The sequence below is a fragment of the Tenrec ecaudatus genome, chromosome 2 (genome assembly GCF_050624435.1).
Source record: "Tenrec ecaudatus isolate mTenEca1 chromosome 2, mTenEca1.hap1, whole genome shotgun sequence".
Taxonomy (NCBI): Eukaryota; Metazoa; Chordata; class Mammalia; order Afrosoricida; family Tenrecidae; genus Tenrec; species Tenrec ecaudatus.
The window spans coordinates 220,555,077-220,574,586 of record NC_134531.1 but is presented as its reverse complement, the minus strand read 5'-3'; the positions used below and the strand labels follow the sequence as shown (position 1 = coordinate 220,574,586).

Here is a 19,510-nt window from a genome sequence, read left to right as displayed (position 1 = left end):
ACCATGCTGAGGTCCTGAATCTAGTGGAGAATCCAGCTCTATTGCCCCCAGTGCAAACCAACTGAGAGTAGTTATTTACATGCACATAATTCCTACTAGAGGCCAGGCCCTGTCCCAGATGCTGGTGAAACCATGTGGTGCTTTTCTGTGTGAGACCTGGGTCTTGGGTTTTTCTAAAATTAGGAGTTGTGTTTTGCTTGCACGTCATTTATTCATTTATATTTTCCAGTCGATTTCATTTCTTTTAAGGGTAGTCTAGATTTGCAGAAAATGTGTGCCTACAGTCAGAGGATTCCCATCTACCTGCTCCCACAGCCATATCTCCTGTGACTAACACCTTGCCCATTCCAGTGGTGCATTTGTTCCCACTGATGAAGCATCGCTCACACACCATCATAATGAACTACAGTCCATCGATGGTTCTGGAATCCCTGGGCACTGCAGACCACTAAGTATTTGGCTAACTGAAAGTTGGAGATTCAAGTCTGCCCAGGAGCACCTCGGAAGAGAGGTCTGCCTGAAAAACCAGCCATTGAAATGCCTCTGCAGCACAGCTCTGCTCTGTCAGACGTGGGCTCATCATGTGTCAGGATCAACCTGACGGCGACTGGTTTGGTTGTTGTTTTCGTGTTTTACTTAATAATAACTTACTACTTTAGGGGCCAACCAGACCAAACCAAACTCCCTGCCATTAAGTTGATGTCAGCTCATAGCAACCCTGTAAGGACAGAGGAGAAATGCCCCCCTTGGGTTTCTGAGACTGTAACTTTATGGAAATAGAAAGTCTTTCTCCCATGGGGCAGCTGGTGGTTCCGAACGGCTGACCTTGTGGTTAGCAACGGTCACCCCAGGGATCCAGTGCCTGGGGTCTCAGCTGCCAATGCGGCATACCCTCACATACCAAGGCAATCCAGAACTTTCCCCTCGACCCTCGCTGCAGAGCACAACCAGTTCTGTGGGCAGACACCAATGCTGTGAGTGTCCATTGGAGGGATCGCTCCTAGGCGACACAAATCACCTCGCCCAGAGATCATCTCCACTCCCCGTGGGGCAGTTGCTCTACTGTGGTGAGCTTCTAGGAAGCATGCGTTTCAAGGGGCAGGCAAGTGAGGAACGGCGGTCTGCTTGGTGAGGGACAGCCCGACCAATAAGCCAAAGCACAAGAGAAACTAGAATCTGCCTGCAGTGGATACAACCCTTTTCTAGAGCTTCCCGTTAATCTCAGTATGGGGCACAGGGGACAGCACAGAATCGCCGCTAGCTAGCTGGGAACCACTGAGCAAGTGCGCATCGTGGAAGTGGACAAACCAATGTCACGGTTAGGCGCTGACCACTGGAGTCCGACATTCTGCGTCCCACGTGGCGTTAGAGAGGCACTGGCCCATTAGGCTCTCCAGGCGCAATCATTTCAGGAGCAGAACACCAGGCCTGTCTCCCACTGGAGTTCTGGTGGTGTAGTGGTCAGGCATTGGGTTACTAACCATCAGATCAGCAGTTCGAAACCACCAGGTCCTCCATGGGAGAAAGAAGGGACTTTCTACTCCCGTAGAGGGTAACAGTCTCAGAAACTCATGAGTCGGCATTGACTCCAATGGCAGTGAGTTTGTTTTTGGTTTTCTTTCTCTCTTATTTTTTTAAGTCTCTCCCACAGTGCTGCTGGCCTTCTCGTTTACAGTCAAGTGCCTAACTGCTTCACTGTTACGTGCTTAACCAGCATACCATTTCACACAGATAGATGAATAAATAGCATTCTGACGATAACCGGCCCAGTGACTTAAACACAAAGGATGAAGGCAGAGTGTCTTCAAAGACCCTGGGCTGGAGTTACTGAAGACATACCATTTAAGAAGGCAGACAAAGCCTTATTATGATACAAGTTGAGACGAGCTCCTCATTACTTATAAAGAGATAGGGAGACGATAGAGAGATAGAAAGGCAGGGAGATGGATACTCACTACTCTCCACACAATGGTTTCTAATCGAATGAAGGTGAAAACACCAGTGAAGAGCCCAAACCAATGCCTAGAGCAACCTGGAACATAGCCACCTCCCTAGGGCCCCTCCCACCGTGGCTGCCCAGGGAGATCTGATAAGCAGGAAGATCACCTGGGCGCTCAGTCAGACCCGCCCAGAGTCCTGTGTGTTACCTGTAAGCCAAGAAAGGGCTCCTTTGTTTGCACAAGTGACTCAATTAGGGCCACACACCATCCTGAACCCACGCTGCAGCGCTGGCCAGCTCTCCCCTCAACAGGACAAGAGCTCCCTTGGATGCGGTGATGGTGGTGGGGGATGGAGGACAGGTCTGTCTGTTATACCGCTCATCCATTCTTAATGACAGTCTTAAATCTCAAGGTAAAATCAGTGGTTGTCTAAACTGAAAAATAACCAGCTTTTTTGAGAAGGAAAAACCAAGGAAAACCAGCTTCTTTGAGAAGGAAAAGGAAACACAAAACAAAACCGAAACAACACAATTGAAGTGTATCTTACATGAAGGCTTCCCCACCCAGGGCTTCAGAGGAAACAACTTTTGAATCCAGCGGCGAATGGCCATGAGGCTCTCCAAGGGATCGCTTTATCATCGACAGGTCCTCGACCATCTACAATCTCCGTGACATACAAGGGAGCTCCCCAAATGGGGCATGAGCCCTGGTATGGTCTAACAGAGGCTGGCTAGTGCAGGGAACCACAGCTCAGCACAGGACAAAAGGAATGCCAGCCTACACTCATCCATGCTGAGCACAGCGCGAAGCTTGCCTCAGCTGAACACGGGATTGGCATGGGATCCGAAGTAGACGGAGCCCACGCACGCAGTGTTTACAAGCACTGCTCTTGAAGAGCAGATCTCCTGCCCTTCTGGGAAAGACGCACAGGTAACTCATCAAATCCATACAAGTCACTTAATAATCATGGTCCATTGCATAAATTTGAGTTTCAAATGAGTAGATGTTATTAGGATGGATTGAGTTCTCCAAGATGGCTTGGCCCACAAAGTCTTCTCAATGGAAGTATGAAAACACCCACTGGCTACAGGCCTAACAGAGCCTTACTAATTGTTTGGTGTTGCTGTCAGCTGCTGTGCATCACGCCCACCCCCTGCGTCCCCCCCAACCCATGGCTGCCCCAAGCACAATGGAAGAAAATGCGACTTGGTATGACGCCACCCCCCACCCTCCACGCCCCCTCCGATCGACTGGTTTTGTCATCTATATGGTTTACATGGTCTGATATTTGGAATTTGCCAGGACTGTCTTCCTAGTCTGTCATAGTCTCGAATCTTGGCTCAGCATCATAACAACACTAAAAACTCCACAGACAGACTGACAGACAGGTGGGGCTGCAGGGGAGGTGCATTGCCCTGGAATGGAACCCAGGTCTCCCCCATGGAAAGTGAGGATTTGAACTCAGCCCACCACGGTTCTCTCTAACCTCCATACTGAGGGGGGTGCTTATGCACACACCCGTCCTTGCTGCGTTGAACTTGCCTTAGCATCAGGGGCAGGCAAAAAGAAAGTAGCACCCAGGGGCACACCATCTTTGCCACAGCGGTTCCTGTTCAACAGAAAGAAAAAGGAACCCCCTCCAGTCTTCTCTGCCTACCCTCTCCTGCCCCTCGCCAACCAGAACCAAAAGAAAATACAAAACTGATTTATTAGAACCAGAGCCAAGTTGCAGCCATTGGCCCGGCCACTGTTTATGTCTGTAATGCTCGCTGCTGAAACCGGAAGCTCTAAAAGTCATTTAACCATCCTTACTCTCAGAGGTGCTTTCTGATTGATAGCGCTCTGTCGGGACCCACAGAAACGGCCTGAACCAACCACCCAGGCGGGGGGAAGAGGGTGCAGGGAAGTCCGGCCTCTGCCCGTCGGCTGTAAAATATAGGTCCTGCAAATAACCTTAAAAAAAGATTTTTTAAAAAGCTGCCTGACACCATGAGCCATGCCTGGCACTTCATAACATCGGCAAGAAATCCATGAAGGGGTAAGCAGGCACTTGTCCTGTGGTCAGGAAATCTCTTCGCCGTGGCCTCTGCCGTGGCTGTGCCGCGGCAAGCTTTTAAAGGCACAGGACTGTGGGAGTGGGGGTGTGGGGGCCACCTGCTTGAAGCAGTACTACTCTTTTTATTGGGAAATCTCCTACAGGGGAGACGTGCTCTTAGGAGAGGAATACTTTGTGGGTTCGCAAAAGAATTACTGGCATGGGTGGACTGAGATTCCATCCATCACAGGGGCAGGGGCTTGTTTCATCCAGATTGGCCCATGCTGAAATCTGGCTTCAGATTTCAACATAGAGATATGAATTCTCAAGAAGCCCGGTGGCACAGTGGGTTAAGCACGGGTGCTAGGGGGCTTCACAACCAGCCAGCACCTGCTGTCGGCTCCAGCAGAGATGCCGAGCTCCGGAAAACTTTCGGGCGTAGTTCTCCTCTGTCTTGTACGGTTGCTGTGAGTTGGAATCTATTCAGCAGCAGTGGGTTTGGTTGTGGATTTTGTTGTTGTTATTGTTGTTTATTCATTCCAAACAGCAACTCCAATAGCAAGGACAGGGAGCAAAAGGGACTCAAATAGGAGAGCCGGTTTTAATATAACACGCGCGTCTCTGATTCTAGGTGATGCAAGCAGTTCATTTGCTCCGCTGCTCGCTAAGGGAGAGATCGGCAGTTCAAGTCCATCCGGGGGTGCCTCAGAAGAAAGGCCTGGCAATCTCTAGACACATTCTCATCAGCAGCAGCAACAACAAAATAAAACAAAGCACAGAAAATCCTGTATGGCACCGTTCTATGTCCCCACACATTAGGATCACCGTGAGCCGGGCTCAACTGGATGCCAACTGTTCTTTGTTTGATTTTCTTTGTTTTCTTTCCAGAAGGTTGGCTTGCCAGCCTATATCCTGAAAGCTATACATAAACAGCTGTGAGATTGTCCACTGAAGTCTTCCTTCCCTTAGTTTATGAATCTGTGATGGGAAGAGAAAGGCTTGGGTTGGGGTAATACTGTGAGGCAGTTCGAGCCCTTCCCAGGAAGGGCTCTACATACAGGCAGGCTGCATTCCCTGGGAATGGGGATGCAGGTACTTCTTCCTGAAAGCACCTTCTCTTCAACACAGCCTCAGTCTTCTGCGCACCTGGACGGCCACCGCCCCATACTATTGCCCAAATAATGCCCCATACCTGAGGGATGAAAATGCCACAGACAACAGAGTGCAAACAGGCCACAGACAAGATGGAGGTGGGATAATTATTCCGTCTGGAAAGAGACCACGGCAAAAACAAAAAAACAGGAGCTGAACATCACGAAAGTGCCCCGAGCAGGGGACTGTTCTGAACGTTGCCAGGGAGGTCCGCCGTGCACACACACATTTCACTCGGAAATGAGGTCCCCCAGGACAGGCCGATGTCCACCCAAAGGCCTGGGCTAGCACCGTGAATGAGTTCTGCTCTATCCAGGCCAGGTCCAGGCTGCAATCAAGCACAAAATCGAAAACAAAGACCAGCTGTCGTGAAGTGAAATGAAACGCCCGCTGAGTCTGTGAGAGACTAGAGCCGTGTTCGACGGGCTCTCAAAGGCAGATCAACAGGCCTTTCTCCTGAGGGCCTCTGGGTGGGCTCAAAGCACCAAGCTTGGGGTTAGTAGTCCAGTGGCTTCAGCCTGGGAGTCCTGGTGGCGTGGTGGTTTATGGGTTGGGCTGCAGTTTGAAATCACCAGCTGCTCCTTGGGAAAAAGACAGGGCTTCCCATTCTCAAAGCAGTTCCAGCCACCGACACTCACAGGGGCAGACAGGCTGTTCGCCAGGGTCTCTGTGAGTCCGTGTCAGCTCCATGGCCAAGAGTTTACCTCCCAGGGACTCCACGGAGAAAGCAGGCCTTACAAACACCGCAGGGGCTGCAAGAGGAATTTCTGTCTTGTTTGTTCTTTGATCTGTTCTTGGTTGTTGTTGCTGGGTTGTTGGGTTTTTTTTGTTTGTTTTTGGTGGTTTGTTTTTTTTTATCTACTCTGGGCAGCACAGTTCGAGGCTGACCCTCCACAGCCTGGGCAAAACTTAAATTCATGATCCCCAAGTGTCTCCAGATGAATTTCAGCAACCCTGGAAACTGTATGCAAGGTTTTGTACATGCGTGTCCATGTTCTCATGGCAGAAGGCTTCTCCTAGATCTACAAAATTATCCCTGACAGTCCCTAAGAGGCTAAAAATCATTTTTGTAGAAAAATTAAAATGAAACTTGTAGTGGATTCTCTCATCTCATTTACGGTGTGGTGCCTGGTATGGTCTGGCACAGTGGTTCTCAACCTGCGGGTCGTGACCCCTTTGGGGGTTGAACGAGCCTTTCACAGGGGTCGCCTGATTCATAACAGTAGCAGAATGACAGTGATGAAGTAGCAACGAAATAATTTTATGGTTGGGGGATCACCACAACATGAGGAAGGATATGAAAGGGTCGCGGCATTAGAATGATTGAGAACCGGTCTGGGAGATTTCCTCTTTGATGCTAAAATAAATGAGCTAAAGCTGTGTAATCTGCTGACTGATAAGATAGGTTCTTGGCCCATTGATGAAATTCTCTAACAGAGTTAGATGCCCTCACACATCTTCCTGTTAAAACGTCTCCATGCTCTCTAGCTGAAGCCACCCAGCACTTTTCTTGTAACTGAAAATACTGGGAGCATTCGCAGAAAATGCAATAGCCCTGATGTCACTAGCTTCTAATTAACATCACCTGAGAGAATTCTTCCCGACAAAAATCTTCTTATAATGAAGTTAGATGTCTGGCAGTAGCAGACAGTCCCAGAACATGGGGTTAAATTTGAATTGTTCTGAATCACCACCTGTGAGCTCAGCATAACCTCTGGAATTCAGTTCCACTTCCCAGAACACCCTATCTCTCCCATCTCCTCCAGCTGCTATCTCTGTACCCATTGTGAAGGAATGATCCATTTACATGGAGATACTCCAACAAAGGCAGAGAATTCCAAGGGTGAGACATTCCCTGAATAAAATTTCCACTGCGGGAGAGGAGAGAAATGAAGGAGAGGAAGCAGGTCCGGGACTGTAGAAGCCTTTGCCTACCATTTTTAGGGGCCCTTGGAGTCAGGAAGGCCTGTCAGAGCCGGAAGGGCAGGTTCTCCCAGTTGTAGGCTGAACCCGAGGTGAGGAGCTGTGATCTTGGACATCAGCCAGTGGCCAAACAGATCAGTTTTGTAGAACAGAGACAAAAAACCTTTTCCCATTGAACCTCTGGCAATTTCTGTGACGTTTTCTGATCCTCCCCCCCATCCCCCCCAAAAAAACTGACCCCGGTCAGAGAAGGGCACTTGTCTGGTTACCCTGGAGCCCCCGGGCGGTACAGACGTTCGGTGCTCCACTGCTGACTCAAAGGTTGAGGGTTCTAATCCAACAAGAAGAGCCTCTGAAGAAAGACCTGGCAATCTGCTTTTGGGAAGTCAAGCCTTGAAAACGCTACAGAATGCAGCTCTGCTCTGCACACACGGGCCCCCATGAGCTAGAATCAACTGGGCACTAAGGAATTGTTGCCGACTCTCCTTCCCTCCTTATATTCCTATCACCGACTCAATGGCAGTGAGTATGTGACTTTTCCTTCATCAGAAACAGATTCCTTTGAGGGCCCAGCCAGGCCCGTGACCTTGGCGAGAAGGGGAAGCTGGCACGGAGCCTCTTGGATGAGCTGATAGAGAGAACCCCCACCCCTCACCCCTCCCCCCTTTCCCCCCTGGTGTCAGTGCTAATGGGATACTCTTAGAAGACATGGTTGAAAGAGAGAGAGAAAAAAAATCCCAAGATGGAAATGAAGTGGTAGATAGATGTAAGATTCCTTAATAAAGCACAGCAAAACTTTTAAAAGACGAAGAATCCGTGAGGAAGATGGAAACTAATGGTAAAAATTAGCAAGAATCATCTGCTTTCTTGGTAATGGAAGGATACTGAGAAGGAGGGAAAAATACAAAAGGAAGAAAACCCGGCAGTCTTGGCTGTTGACACGTGTGCTGGAGAGGGCCTCAGCGGTGCGCTGTCTTTTACGACCAACGGTGGAGAGAAATGAAAGGGCCAGAGTCAAATGGGGCCTTTGACAGCTCACGTGCCTTGCAGCCCTGACCCTACGCAAAGCCCTCAGGACGCACGGTGCGCAGGGTAACGCTACCTGGGTCAAACGTTCCAATCCGGCTTCCGGCTTTCTGATAGCTTAGTTTCACTCGTGGGAAGCGGGGCCTGTGCACAGCAGACTCCATTTATGGCATTTCCATGAATTTCCCCCCCTGTCTTCTTGTGCTAGGTTATCAGAAGACAGCCCAGCCTCAAGGACATGCTGGCAAGACTCGGGCAGCCCAGCGCAAACATTCCACACCTTGGGGAAACAGCTCCCTGCTACCCAAGTAAACACCGGCCCTGTTAGTCACCCACTCAAAACAGCAGAGGCCAATGAGGGGCACGAGGCAGGAAAAGGGAGCATGCAGCTTTCTGGTCACTGACGGGCTTTGTGCACTGCCACAAAGCCACCCTTGGGCATCCTGTGAGAAAATGCCACTGGCATGGGCCCTTAAATTGTGTCCAGAACTTCTAGAACCCAGTCCTGACACAGAGACCCCGACAGGTGCATGGAGGACAGCAATACTTTCACAGGAAACACAACCAAATGAGACTCGGCTACCAATGTGCAGCAGGAGAGGGGCCACAGGATGGAATGGAGATTGTGGGCTAGGCTGGTGGCCATCAACCGGGCTGCGGCACCTTTGCTTTTTATTGGCTTCTCACCCACGCAGCCACCTCCTTCTGTGAAGCGGGCAAGATGTTTCCTAAGCACACCTCTCTGAATCATAATGCAAGTTCCATGAATTGATAGGCGAGGACTTGTAGTATAACAAGTGGACCTCTTTGGTGACGCATGCCTTTATACATTACAGCCTCACTCCTGCGTTCAATGAGTAGATATCCTTTTCTTTGAACTGCCCTAGGATTGACGTCGCTGGTGCTGGGAGCGTGTATTTTGAATCGCGTGAGACGATGTGATTTTCTCCCGATTTGAATTTTTTTTTTTTTAAAGCTCCAGAGGCGAAGATAACAGCAACCATGAACCAAATTTTAAGACAGACCCATCTCTTTCCCCTCCTGGGTTAACCGAGTTCCCTGAAAACATAGTTTTTCCCCTCCTGGTTTCGAATGCCTCTAGAAAGAGAGACAACTAGCGTTATCCCTGGGGAATATGTTTATTGATTCTTTTATGTGAGAACACTTGGCTGCCATTTAGGTATTTACCTGAAGTTATGTTTGTGACACCTGAGATCACTTCTATATACACATTTGGTCGATATGATGTGACCAAAAAAACTCCCCCCAAAACTAAGACTTTTATAACAGGCTCTGCTATGTCCTCCAAGGCCACTTCTCATTCTGGCGGCTGTTGGCACGTTATGACGTAAAGTTCTGTCACAAGAGAGAAGACACAGTGCATGAAGCGATGTGGAAGTCCGAGGGGGTGACAGTGAGGCCAGCTCCCTTGTTCCGCTCTCACACTTTGCCAGTGGGCTGAAGGCAAAGGAGAAGAAGTGTGTGTGGCATATGGAACTGATGGTACGCGAGCTCGCTTGGGAAATTCCACCGTCTACATTATTCACTGCTATCTAGTCCATGACAACTCACAGCGACCCCACAAGACAGAACAGAACCGCCCCTGTGGGTTTCCGAGGCTGTTAACTCCGTATGGGAGTAGAACACTTCATCTTTCTCCCAAGGAGCGGCTGGTGGGGTCAAGCTGGGAGTCTTGTGGTCAGGAGGCCAATGCGTAACCCACGGCACCCCTGGCTCCCTACCAAGTCAATATTGCTAGCACCGTCCAATGGTGGCCTGCGCCCAACTCCTTCCCTCCAAGTCTACTAAGGCATTTGGAAGAAATAGCCTAGGGAATGCCGCAAACAGACCAAAGCGGAATGGTGTCAGCCCTGTTTCGTGAGATTTCACCGTAAGGAGGGAGGCTTCTGGAAATCCACCCATGTTCCAATCTCATCTAGAGAAGAAACTCATGCCCGGCATGTGCCGAATCCGTCTTGAATCAATTCCATAACAGCAAGCAGCCATATCAGGCTGGATTCTGTTAAAAATATTTAATACCAAATATCAAGTGTGTAAATTTCAGACATTTGAAAACAAAATCTGGACAAAGCAGGAACAACCCCGAGCAGGGCGGCTTCCCAGAGATGCCGCCAGAGACCGACAAACAAAAAGCGCGAAAGCCAGGGCTGTGGCGTGTGAAGCACTGTACCGAGGCGTTCGCCTGGACGGGTACTCACCTCGGCCGCTCCGCCCGACAAACCTGAGGTCATTGAATCTGGCGACTTGGTTTTTCATGGCTGCCGTAGCATTTCTTAGCTCGGCTGAGTAGTTTTCATCGTTGCCGGCCATCACCGTGACCAGAGTGCCATCTGGAACGTCCCCCAGGGCCACCACCTAAATTTGTCAAGAGACAAATGCAGATATCAGGAAAGTTCTGCACAGTCTCAGCCGTTGGTGTGGCAATGGTTGGGAAGCTACGTGCGTGTTAAATAGTACGTTTTGGCTCACAAGGAAGAGCAGCCATAACTTCCGCAGAACAACAGAGAAGTTATTAATGGGAAGATTTACACTTTTCGGTCCATTATGCACAACGAAATAACAATTGGCATGGAATGCAGTGTTTACCTGTGTTCACCTAGTCAAACCGCATAAGGCCAGATTGCAAAACTGTAGCAAGACTCACTTCAGCCGGGCTTAGCACAGCTGTGGCCTGTTACCAATGACGGCCTGGCTTCTCAGCCCCTCCCAGTTAACAAGCAGGATGTCATGGTGGTTTATATGTAGAAGGGACTCCTCTCTTCCTTACCCAGACCTCAAATGATAATCCTGACAGCACCTGCCCTTGAAAAGGTGCTGGCACTTACTCCCCTAAGGTGCTGCCTGATCTTTCCAATGAAATCGATGAGTTGAGCCATCAACGGTCTATGAGAGGCATCTCTCTGGAGTTGCCATTTGCTACCGGCTACTCGTTTCTCCTACCTTGGCTTTCCCTGGCAGGTACCATTTCAATCCTGGCTTGCAAGGCAGGGGAAACAAATCACAAAGGTACCCCTTGCTGATGACTAATCATTAAGTCGACAAAGCTCAAGGAACTGGGGCTTCTACCTTGAGATACTCCTCCTCAATTCAGGGGTGGACTTGGGACCGTCTCTCTACATCCCAGAGCACCGCAGATGTGTGAATTAATATGGTCTGATGAATGATCAGAGTTTTCTCCAAACCCAGTGCATTCGGAAGGCTCATTCCTTCAATATTGAATAGTCAGTATGGAACCGGTCTCGATTTCTTCTCCGGGTTATTGCAGATCACTGGTGTTTTTGACACCAGGCAATTTTTACAGGCACAATATCAAGCAAACACCCACTAGAGTAATTTCAAGATAAAAGGATGGGAAGAGGCAGGGGCAAATGAAGATGCTTTGAGGAGTCCCCCCATCCCTGGACCACCTGGGACCCCTCTGGAAGCCACTTTCTGTGCTGAGGGACTTAGCACTCGCTAGCTCTATTTCCACTCTTTCTGGTTCCCAAAGTGGTCTCGGAATTTCAAATCAAAATGTTCTTAAGCTGTATGTGTTCCTACAGTGCCAACTATTTTTTCCCCCTGAAATTTGATGCTATTCATTCTGAGAAGATAATCTGGTTTTGTTGTTTTGGAACCGGGGATGGTAAAAAGCAAAGCAAAATGAATAAAGCTTGAAATCTACTGGGATTATTCCTTCTCCTGTTTTCTAGCTCCCACTTTTTACCTCATTATTATTATTATTGGTGGTGGTAGTATGGGGTTTTTTAAAAAATTATTTTCTGATGAGGGGGATAAGTAGCTACATTTCCTACCTTTTCTTTTTCTCTCCTAAGTGCAGAAAAGGCTACCACAGACCCACTTGCTTGATATCACAGTCAAGCTCCTCAGAATTCCTATTTGCATCACTTGCTTAGTCATGACTCTCTCCTGGATCCTCCAGGTCATTACTGCTGTTATTCATCACCATTGGACCCACTCCTGTGGGCTCAGGGGTCTGACAGAGAAAACAAACCAGCTCACCAAGACAGACGAGCAGCTTTCCAACCCAACACGGCGCAGAGCAATCAGCTTGCATGGCAATGGGTCCGTGTTTTCCGCATCTACTTCTTCCCATTTGCTTGGTCACACAAGGCCCGGGGATTTCACCTTTCTTTCTAATCATGCCATCCAATTGCTCTCTATAAAGACTCTCTCAAAACACCCTAAGCATCCTCTAATTAGTTCCCATTATAGATGTGTGGTTGTTGTTGTTGTTGCCTTTTAATTAAAGTAGTAAGATGACAGTTCCCTCCTGTTTCCCAAAACACACACAACAAAACACCGAGCTGAATCTGCCCCTATCAGTTATTGCTTTTAGCCTATGGCTGCTACTTTGTAGCTCTTCTCCTCTGATTTTGTCCTTCTCCGGCTCTTGAAAATGTTCCTGTCTTTCACTTCCCTCTGTAAAATTAGCTCAGAGTGTTGAAATGCCCTCATTGAACATATATTTTTACTTCCTCATTCCCCATCTCCCTGTGGTGACCAGGCTTCTCTATTTTAATTCAACATGCACTGAATAACACAGAGGCTCAACAAGAACACGCTTTTCAAACTGAATAACTCAATTGTTGGGCCTGGAGCTGTAAAGAGGTTAAAATAAATAAATCTCGTTTTATAACCAAATCACTTTCCTCCTCCTGGGGTTCCCTTCACAGCCCCCCCACCTCACCTGCCCACTCCCCACCCCAAAGCCCGTGCCTCTCCCTTCTTCCCAAGGCTATCCTCCCTGGTCGTCACTAATTTGGCAATGTCATGAGACCTTCACGAAGTCAAAACAAATCGAAAACAAAATGATCATGGCAGCAGAAGTATAAAAGGTTGTTGATGTTGGAATTAAGACTCAAAAAAAAAAACGACAACCCTCAAACAAGAGTTGAATCACTTTCCCCCTTCCCTTGGTTAAAAATGAAGGAAGAACCAAAGTTATTTGGCCTTTTATTGATCTCTAAGGGAATGTAGGGGGGATGGTGGACCACAGTGACAGTTAAATTCAGGTAGCTGTCATTAATGACGCATGTCATCCAATTACTAACTAGCATACTCTGGGCTAGATAAAAATAAGAAACAACTTAAAAAGATAATTTTTGCTAATATATTATAGATGTTGCCATTGGTGAGGGCAATGGAGCGGGAGGGATAAAATCTCTGACTTCAAACAGCAAAATAGAACAACTGGGAGGAAAAGCTATCAACAATGGGTAGGGGAACACAAACATTGACATTGTAGCAGAGACCAAACAGACAAGATGGGACTTGCTGGCCCAAGATGTCTCACACTTTGTTTTACTTCTCTGTTCGAAAAGTATCAGGAAGTTGGCCCAAGGATCAGCCCTTCTGTGTACACCGCGGCTCTCCCAGCCCTCCTCTCGGCCAGCCTGTCCACGAAACGAACTGGCATCCCCCAGCCACTCAGAGGGGACTGACATTACACTTCATAGTCCACTTCAATCCCATCCCTTCGTTTTCCAGGACACGGTGGCGTGAATCTTTGGCGTTCACTGGCGATGTTTGAGGCACAGTGAGGGCAGTGATCTTGCTGGCGGAAACATGGCTGATTAGAATTCTCACTGTGGAAATAATGTCACTCCGGGCACCCCAGGCCTCTCCACGTCCCTGCTGAAGGCACGAGAAAGTTTTGGGACTCCGACGTGCCAGGGCCGCAACAAACGGCAATATTATACTACTCCAAATTATACCCTCAGTCATCCAACCAGCCTATTTTGGTTTTTTTTAGACTACTTCCATAAATACTGGCTAAGATGTAGCAAATTCCAGTTTTTCTCAGCAATAAAATATGTCTCTTTCCTATGTTTAAAAAAAAGTGAAGAGGAGGGCATGTTGAGGAAATCTCCAAACTTAACAAACAAACAAACAAACAAAAACCTCACTTCCATCTAAGTCAATTCTGACTCATCAAGACCCTCCCTCTAGGGCAGAGTAGAACTGCTCCTTTGAATTTCTGAGACTTTAAATCTTTAGAGGAGTTGACAGCTTTGTTTTTCTCCTGAGCTTCCTGTCTAGGCCAGCAGGTAAGATGGCTTTCATCTGCGTTCAAGAAAATTCATAATTTTCAATCTGCCTTCAGAGGATTCACACACCAACTCTCCCAGCGTTCCTAAAGAAACGCTTGCTCTTCCCCTCCGTCTCAGCTGACTTTACCACGGTTTGCCATTTCCTCTAGGGATCAGTTGAACTCTGTCCGGTAGCATGAACTCCACAAGGCAGTGGGTTTGGTTTGGTTTTGATTTGTATGGTAAGGAATACAATATACATTACAAATTATCTTCTTAGATTGAGGCATCTCTGAAATCACCATTTCTGTAGCCATTCCTGCTGGGGGTAGGATGAGGTGGGGGTGTCTACAGGCCGAGTGTGGAGGAGTCAGGGACACTCAGGAACTCAATCAGGACTCAGTCACATATTGAAGTCATGCCCTTGCTCCATTCCTAACATTGGCCTTTCATCACTCACTCACGGAAAAATCAGGCTCCTCTTTCAGTTATGCAAGGACTAGCAGGTCCTTCTTCAGGAAGAGGCCTCTCTTTAAGGGGACTGGGGCGCTGACAGATATTCATCCAGTGGCCTGATTTCTCTGCTGTCCTTTCCTTTCTCCCAAACGTTCTCAAGACCTGATCTTTCTTTCTTTCTTTCTTTCTTTCTTTCTTTCTTTCTTTCTTTCTTTCTTTCTTTCTTTCTTTCTTTCTTAAAAAGAGATGTATACCTTGATTTTTTTTAAAGCAGTCTACCGACTTTCAGTAAAACAAAGCTTAAAAAAAAAGTTCAAAAAGTCATTTTCAAAAGGAACCCTCCCTAGTTAATAAGATTTCTGCTAAATTCCCTTGATGGCCCATAAAAGTCATTTATATGAATTTTCTTTTCTTTTCTTTAAAAAGAAGTATATTTACTTTCATGTGGTGACTTGAAAAACTATATAGGGACATCTCCTGAAGATTCCTTAGTAATCATGTACTGTTCTGATCTGGTTGGGTAGGTAAAGTCCTTGGGAGAGGGAGGAGAATCCAGAAGACACCCTGATTTCCCCCAGATGAAGTACCTCAGCTCCCCAGGGCCCTGGGTTGAAATGGACCTTTGGCTGGTGGTCTGCGTTGTCTTTTGCCCCCTTCTTTAATTTAAGAAGGACCCTGCGCCCAACTGGCGAGGGACAGCTGAGGAAATGTGCTGACTGAGCCATTTCAGGTAAAGGCATTAGAATGATTTAAACCGGAAACGGGCTCCCAACCCCAAATACAGAGCAGGGAGAGGGAAAGTTATCTAGTAGCTGACTCCCCACTGCTTACTCCCCCTTTCCCCATGCCCTCCTCCCAACTGCTTTCAAAAACGGTGGGAAAGGAGACAATTCTAGAGATACACAGCCAGAGACAAATTTTGCTTGTTTTGTTTCAGATATCGCGATCTACGTTTAGAAGGTGGATAAGCCTTAAAATCACGAACTCCAACAGTTGATGGAATTAACAAAAAAGAAGATTGTTCATTGTCATTAGATGGCGATTCCACAGAGATTTACATTCAATGAATGCCTCTTCAGGAAGGCAACTATTTTATCAGATTAGAAAAAAGTAGCCAATCTTGACAGCCAGCACCACAGCCTTCTCTGTTCATTTAAACTAATTGGAAATGATTGTACCGATTGTGCTAAGCAGCTGTTCCTTCTTTAAGTAACCCAAGGCAGAAGGTGAGCATCTGACCTGCAGATATGCTACCGCATGAGCCACGGTGGTGGCTGTGGTTGTTATAGCTGCCTGGGGTTGTTTATATATCCCGATTGAAGGCCAAGGTTTTCAAAGGCAGTTCAAAGCTAGGGAAATATTCCGGGTAGAAAATGAATGGGGACAGATCTCAGTTGGAGTTGCCTCTTCTAACAGAAAGGCTCACAGACTGGACCTCCTGGCTCCCGGAGGCAGCTTTGTCACCATTCGCCGCCCGAGGCTTATTCTAGGTGAGCTTCGGATAAGGCATTGGAAGGGTCCAGGAAAAGAAACAGGATTTGCTACTTGAGATAGCCTCTGGCTGGGACAGCCTAGCAGCTGGCAAAAAACAAAACAAACTCTTCAAAAAACTTTTGCAAACTACTCCTGCTGTGGACTTTGGACATGCTAATTCTGACTGGGGATAAAGGAAGGGGTGGGGTTGGGGGGGTGTCTGAATGTCCCTTGTCAGTTTTATTTCCACAGAACCTAAGGTGTAAGAGTGCCTGTCTTATTTCCTGATGTGAGAGAGACTACATGTTTTGGGTGTAAAATCCAGAGGGGTGAATGTGTGTGTGTGTGAGTGAGTGAGTGAGTGTGTGTGTGTGTGTGTGTGTGCGGGGGGGGGGGGGCATGGAAACAGACAGGTTTGTACTGTCACAACTTTTCCTATTCTGCATCTAAAATAACGCCCCCCACCCCCACAGAGCTCCCTACCAGGGGCTCTCAGTGATGTCTATCCCTCTCCAGGAGGCAGCCCAAGCGCACCTAGTCGGGTCCCCAGAGGGTCGCCACGGCAACGCAGCATCTCCAGCGTCCTGGAGCGCATGGGGCTGGACCATGGGCCTTGGGGGGCAACGCCTGCTGAGTTCTAGACCGCAGCCCTGCCCGCCAAGCCGCTACCCTCCGGGCTCGCCCCCAGGCCTCCTCTGGCTTTCGCCTGTCCTCCCCCCCGCCCCCCGGTGAGCCACCCCTTCCAGGCCCAGTACCTTGAAAGCGATGGGCAGGGTCTTGTTGCAGCGCCAGTGTGTGGGCAGCACCGAGCAGAGGAAGTTGGGGCTATCGGTGCGCACCAGCTCGCCCGGATGGTCGGCCAGCACCTCCACCATGCTGCGGTCGCCGCTCCTCAGCTTGCCGGCCAGGGCGGCGCCGGCGTCCGGGGCGCCCAGCGGCAGCGCCTCGCTCATCTTGCCCGGGCTCAGCGCGGTGGACGGCGGCGTGAAGCGGCGGCTCGTGCTGGCATCTACGGGGATACGCATCACAACAAGCCGATTGAGTTAGGACCCTGCAAACAGCTCCCACCAAACAGCGACTGGGGCTCGGATCCTCAGGCAGCAGCTCCGGAGAGACCAACATACAAGTTCAATGGCCTTTATTGCTGCAAGGGATTGGGGCGGGCGGGGACGCGGGGAGACTACGTTAAAAGTCCTGGAGAAGAAAAGTTTGACCGCGGCGACCGGATTCCGACCCAGGCCCCGCACCTAGCGATCAGCCGCTTAGTGCATTTAAAAAGTGGAGGACCAGAATTCAAAGTCAAAAGCCAAAGGAACGCTATCTCCAGCGGCGGCTTGCTTTGAGAGTTTTGAATTCAGTCTTTGGTGGTTAACAAAAGCTCCTGAAGGCGAAATGTCCCATACACTTCCAAAAATATTTAGGCGGAGAGCAAAAGGACCAGCGAATACATAATTTGGAAGTTCCAGTCCGTTTTTTTCCCCCCGAGTGATTTCCCCCCCCCCCTTAAAGTCCCAACAGAACCTAAAACGCACGAGTGTTTTCCATACACAGAGCCACTTTCATCAGGCAAAACCAGCTTCGGTCCTCAAAAGAAAGGGCTGCGCCGTCCAAAGGTCATGCCACTAATGTATATGCACGTATATATAAATATATACATATGCTCGGCTTCATAAAATATTTACAAGACAATCTGTAGAGAATTTAAACACAACAGAAATCCATTAATGTTCGCTGCCGATTTTTTTTTTCAAGTAGCCTTGAAAATCAGCTTCAGTAGTTGGAGCAGGGCTGGGCTAGAAGTAATTGTCATGTTCTCGAAATAAATTCTGGCAAAAGACTCAGTGCAGAAAATTCCGCTTTGCAAAGTTCGTTCTCTAATCTTTAAAAGAAAAAGAAACAAAAGTCCAAGTTGATGACACTCGGGGACACCAATCTCCACATCTGAGGACTGGGGTTTGGGGATGTTGGCGAGGCTTGTGGCTTCTCCTGTGGTTTGGTGGGAGTTCAGCAGCGGCAGTCACTCACTCGCAAGAGGCACGCACTGTTCGGAAGCCAGCCACTGTGTACAAGGGTTCTGTGAGTCAGCCGCACTTGGGTAAGAGCGAGGCGATCTTCCTCTAATGTCGTCCCAGCGCCGGCGGCGGAACTTCCCAAACGCTCAAAGACCCACGGGCACCGTGCAACCGCTGCAGGTGGAGTCCACCCTGCAAGGAGGCTCCGTGGCACAGATCTGGAGGGACCCGGCGGCAGGGGTGACGCACGCACGCTCACACTCCCACGCACCCTGCCATGCACACGCAACTTCACGGTTCGCCTGGAAGCCCCGCGCCCTTTCTTCCACAGTTGTCAGAGGAAACAAGCGAGGGAAAAACTTCACAGGCAGGCAAGAAGTTGAAACCGCCAACCTAGGCGCCGGCTCATTGAAAAGCAAGAAGAGAAAGAAAAATCGAAGCTCCCACGTAGCTCTAGGAGAAAGAGGAGAGGTTGACTTTCTTCCGGCGTTCCCAGGAGCCCTGGAAAGATGTGCCTGCCGGCGCAGGGCCGGGCAGCGTGGTGCCCTGGCTGGGTCCGGCCGCGGGGCGCCCGTCCCGCCCGCGCCCGCTGGCTCTATGAATGAGAGTGCCTGGAAATGAACGTGCTTTTACTGTAAGCCCGGCCCGAGGAATTCCATTCCCTCAGCTCGTTTGCATAGGGGCGGCCGCCGACCAATCACAGGCCTTTCCGGTATCAGCCAGGGCGCGGCTCCGGGCCACCGGCTCCTGGAATTGGCCAGCGCGCCCCCGCCGCGCGCTACTGTACGCAGCCCTCGGGCCGACAGTCCGCGGCCGCCCGGGACCCCGCGCGCCCGCACCCAGTCCCCACGCGAGGTTGGGCGCCCCGGGCGCCCGCCACGCGCACACGCTCCTGGGAGGCCCCGCCCCGGTGCGGGCTCCGGCTCGGCGCTTTGCAAACGCGCACGGTCGAGCGGCCGCGGCCCTGGGCACCCGGGAGGAAGACCAGGAGGCCGGCCTCGGCGGCCCGGGAAGGCACTGGCCCGCACGCCGCGCCCGGAGCAGCGGGCGATCCGAGGCCCGCCGGCAGGAGGCGCCCCGCGCAGCTGCAGGGATCCTGGGGCGAAGCCGCGGGCGGATTCCAGGCCTCCAGGGCCGAGTGGGACCGGGAGGCGCGCGGGGACGGGGGTCGGGGTCTGGCCCGAGAGCCGCCCAGCGCGGCCGCAGAAAAGTGTCGCGGGCCCTTTAAACGCGGCCAGGCGGCTCTCAGTGTCACCACACGGTTTGGGTTTCTTTCGTTTTCTCTGGGCTTCGCTCGGGTCGCCGCGTGTGGGGCTGAGGCGTCCTTACGGGGCGCACGCTCACTCCCAACGGCGAGCAGAGGGGTCCCCTGGTCGGACAAACGACTGGAAAACAAGTTGAAACCATCCGCCCGGCCCACAACGAACCCGCGCGACCAAC

The 19,510-nt window shown here is 49.9% G+C and overlaps 1 protein-coding gene across 2 annotated transcripts in view; it reads right to left on the bottom strand.

Moving 5' to 3' along the window:
• RUNX1 (RUNX family transcription factor 1) overlaps positions 1–18,906 on the bottom strand; it is a 122,553-nt gene extending 103,647 nt beyond the window's left edge. The window contains exons 1-2 of one of the 2 annotated variants that reach the window (XM_075542327.1): positions 16,814–18,906; positions 10,296–10,452 (exon numbers count right to left, since the gene is read on the bottom strand). In XM_075542327.1, coding sequence (XP_075398442.1) covers positions 10,296–10,452; positions 16,814–17,083 — 427 coding nt within the window. In that variant the 5' untranslated portion in view covers positions 17,084–18,906. The remainder of the gene's footprint in view (positions 1–10,295; positions 10,453–16,813) is intronic. The other variant, XM_075542326.1, reaches the window with a different exon arrangement.
• Between the last annotated feature and the right edge of the window lie 604 nt (positions 18,907–19,510).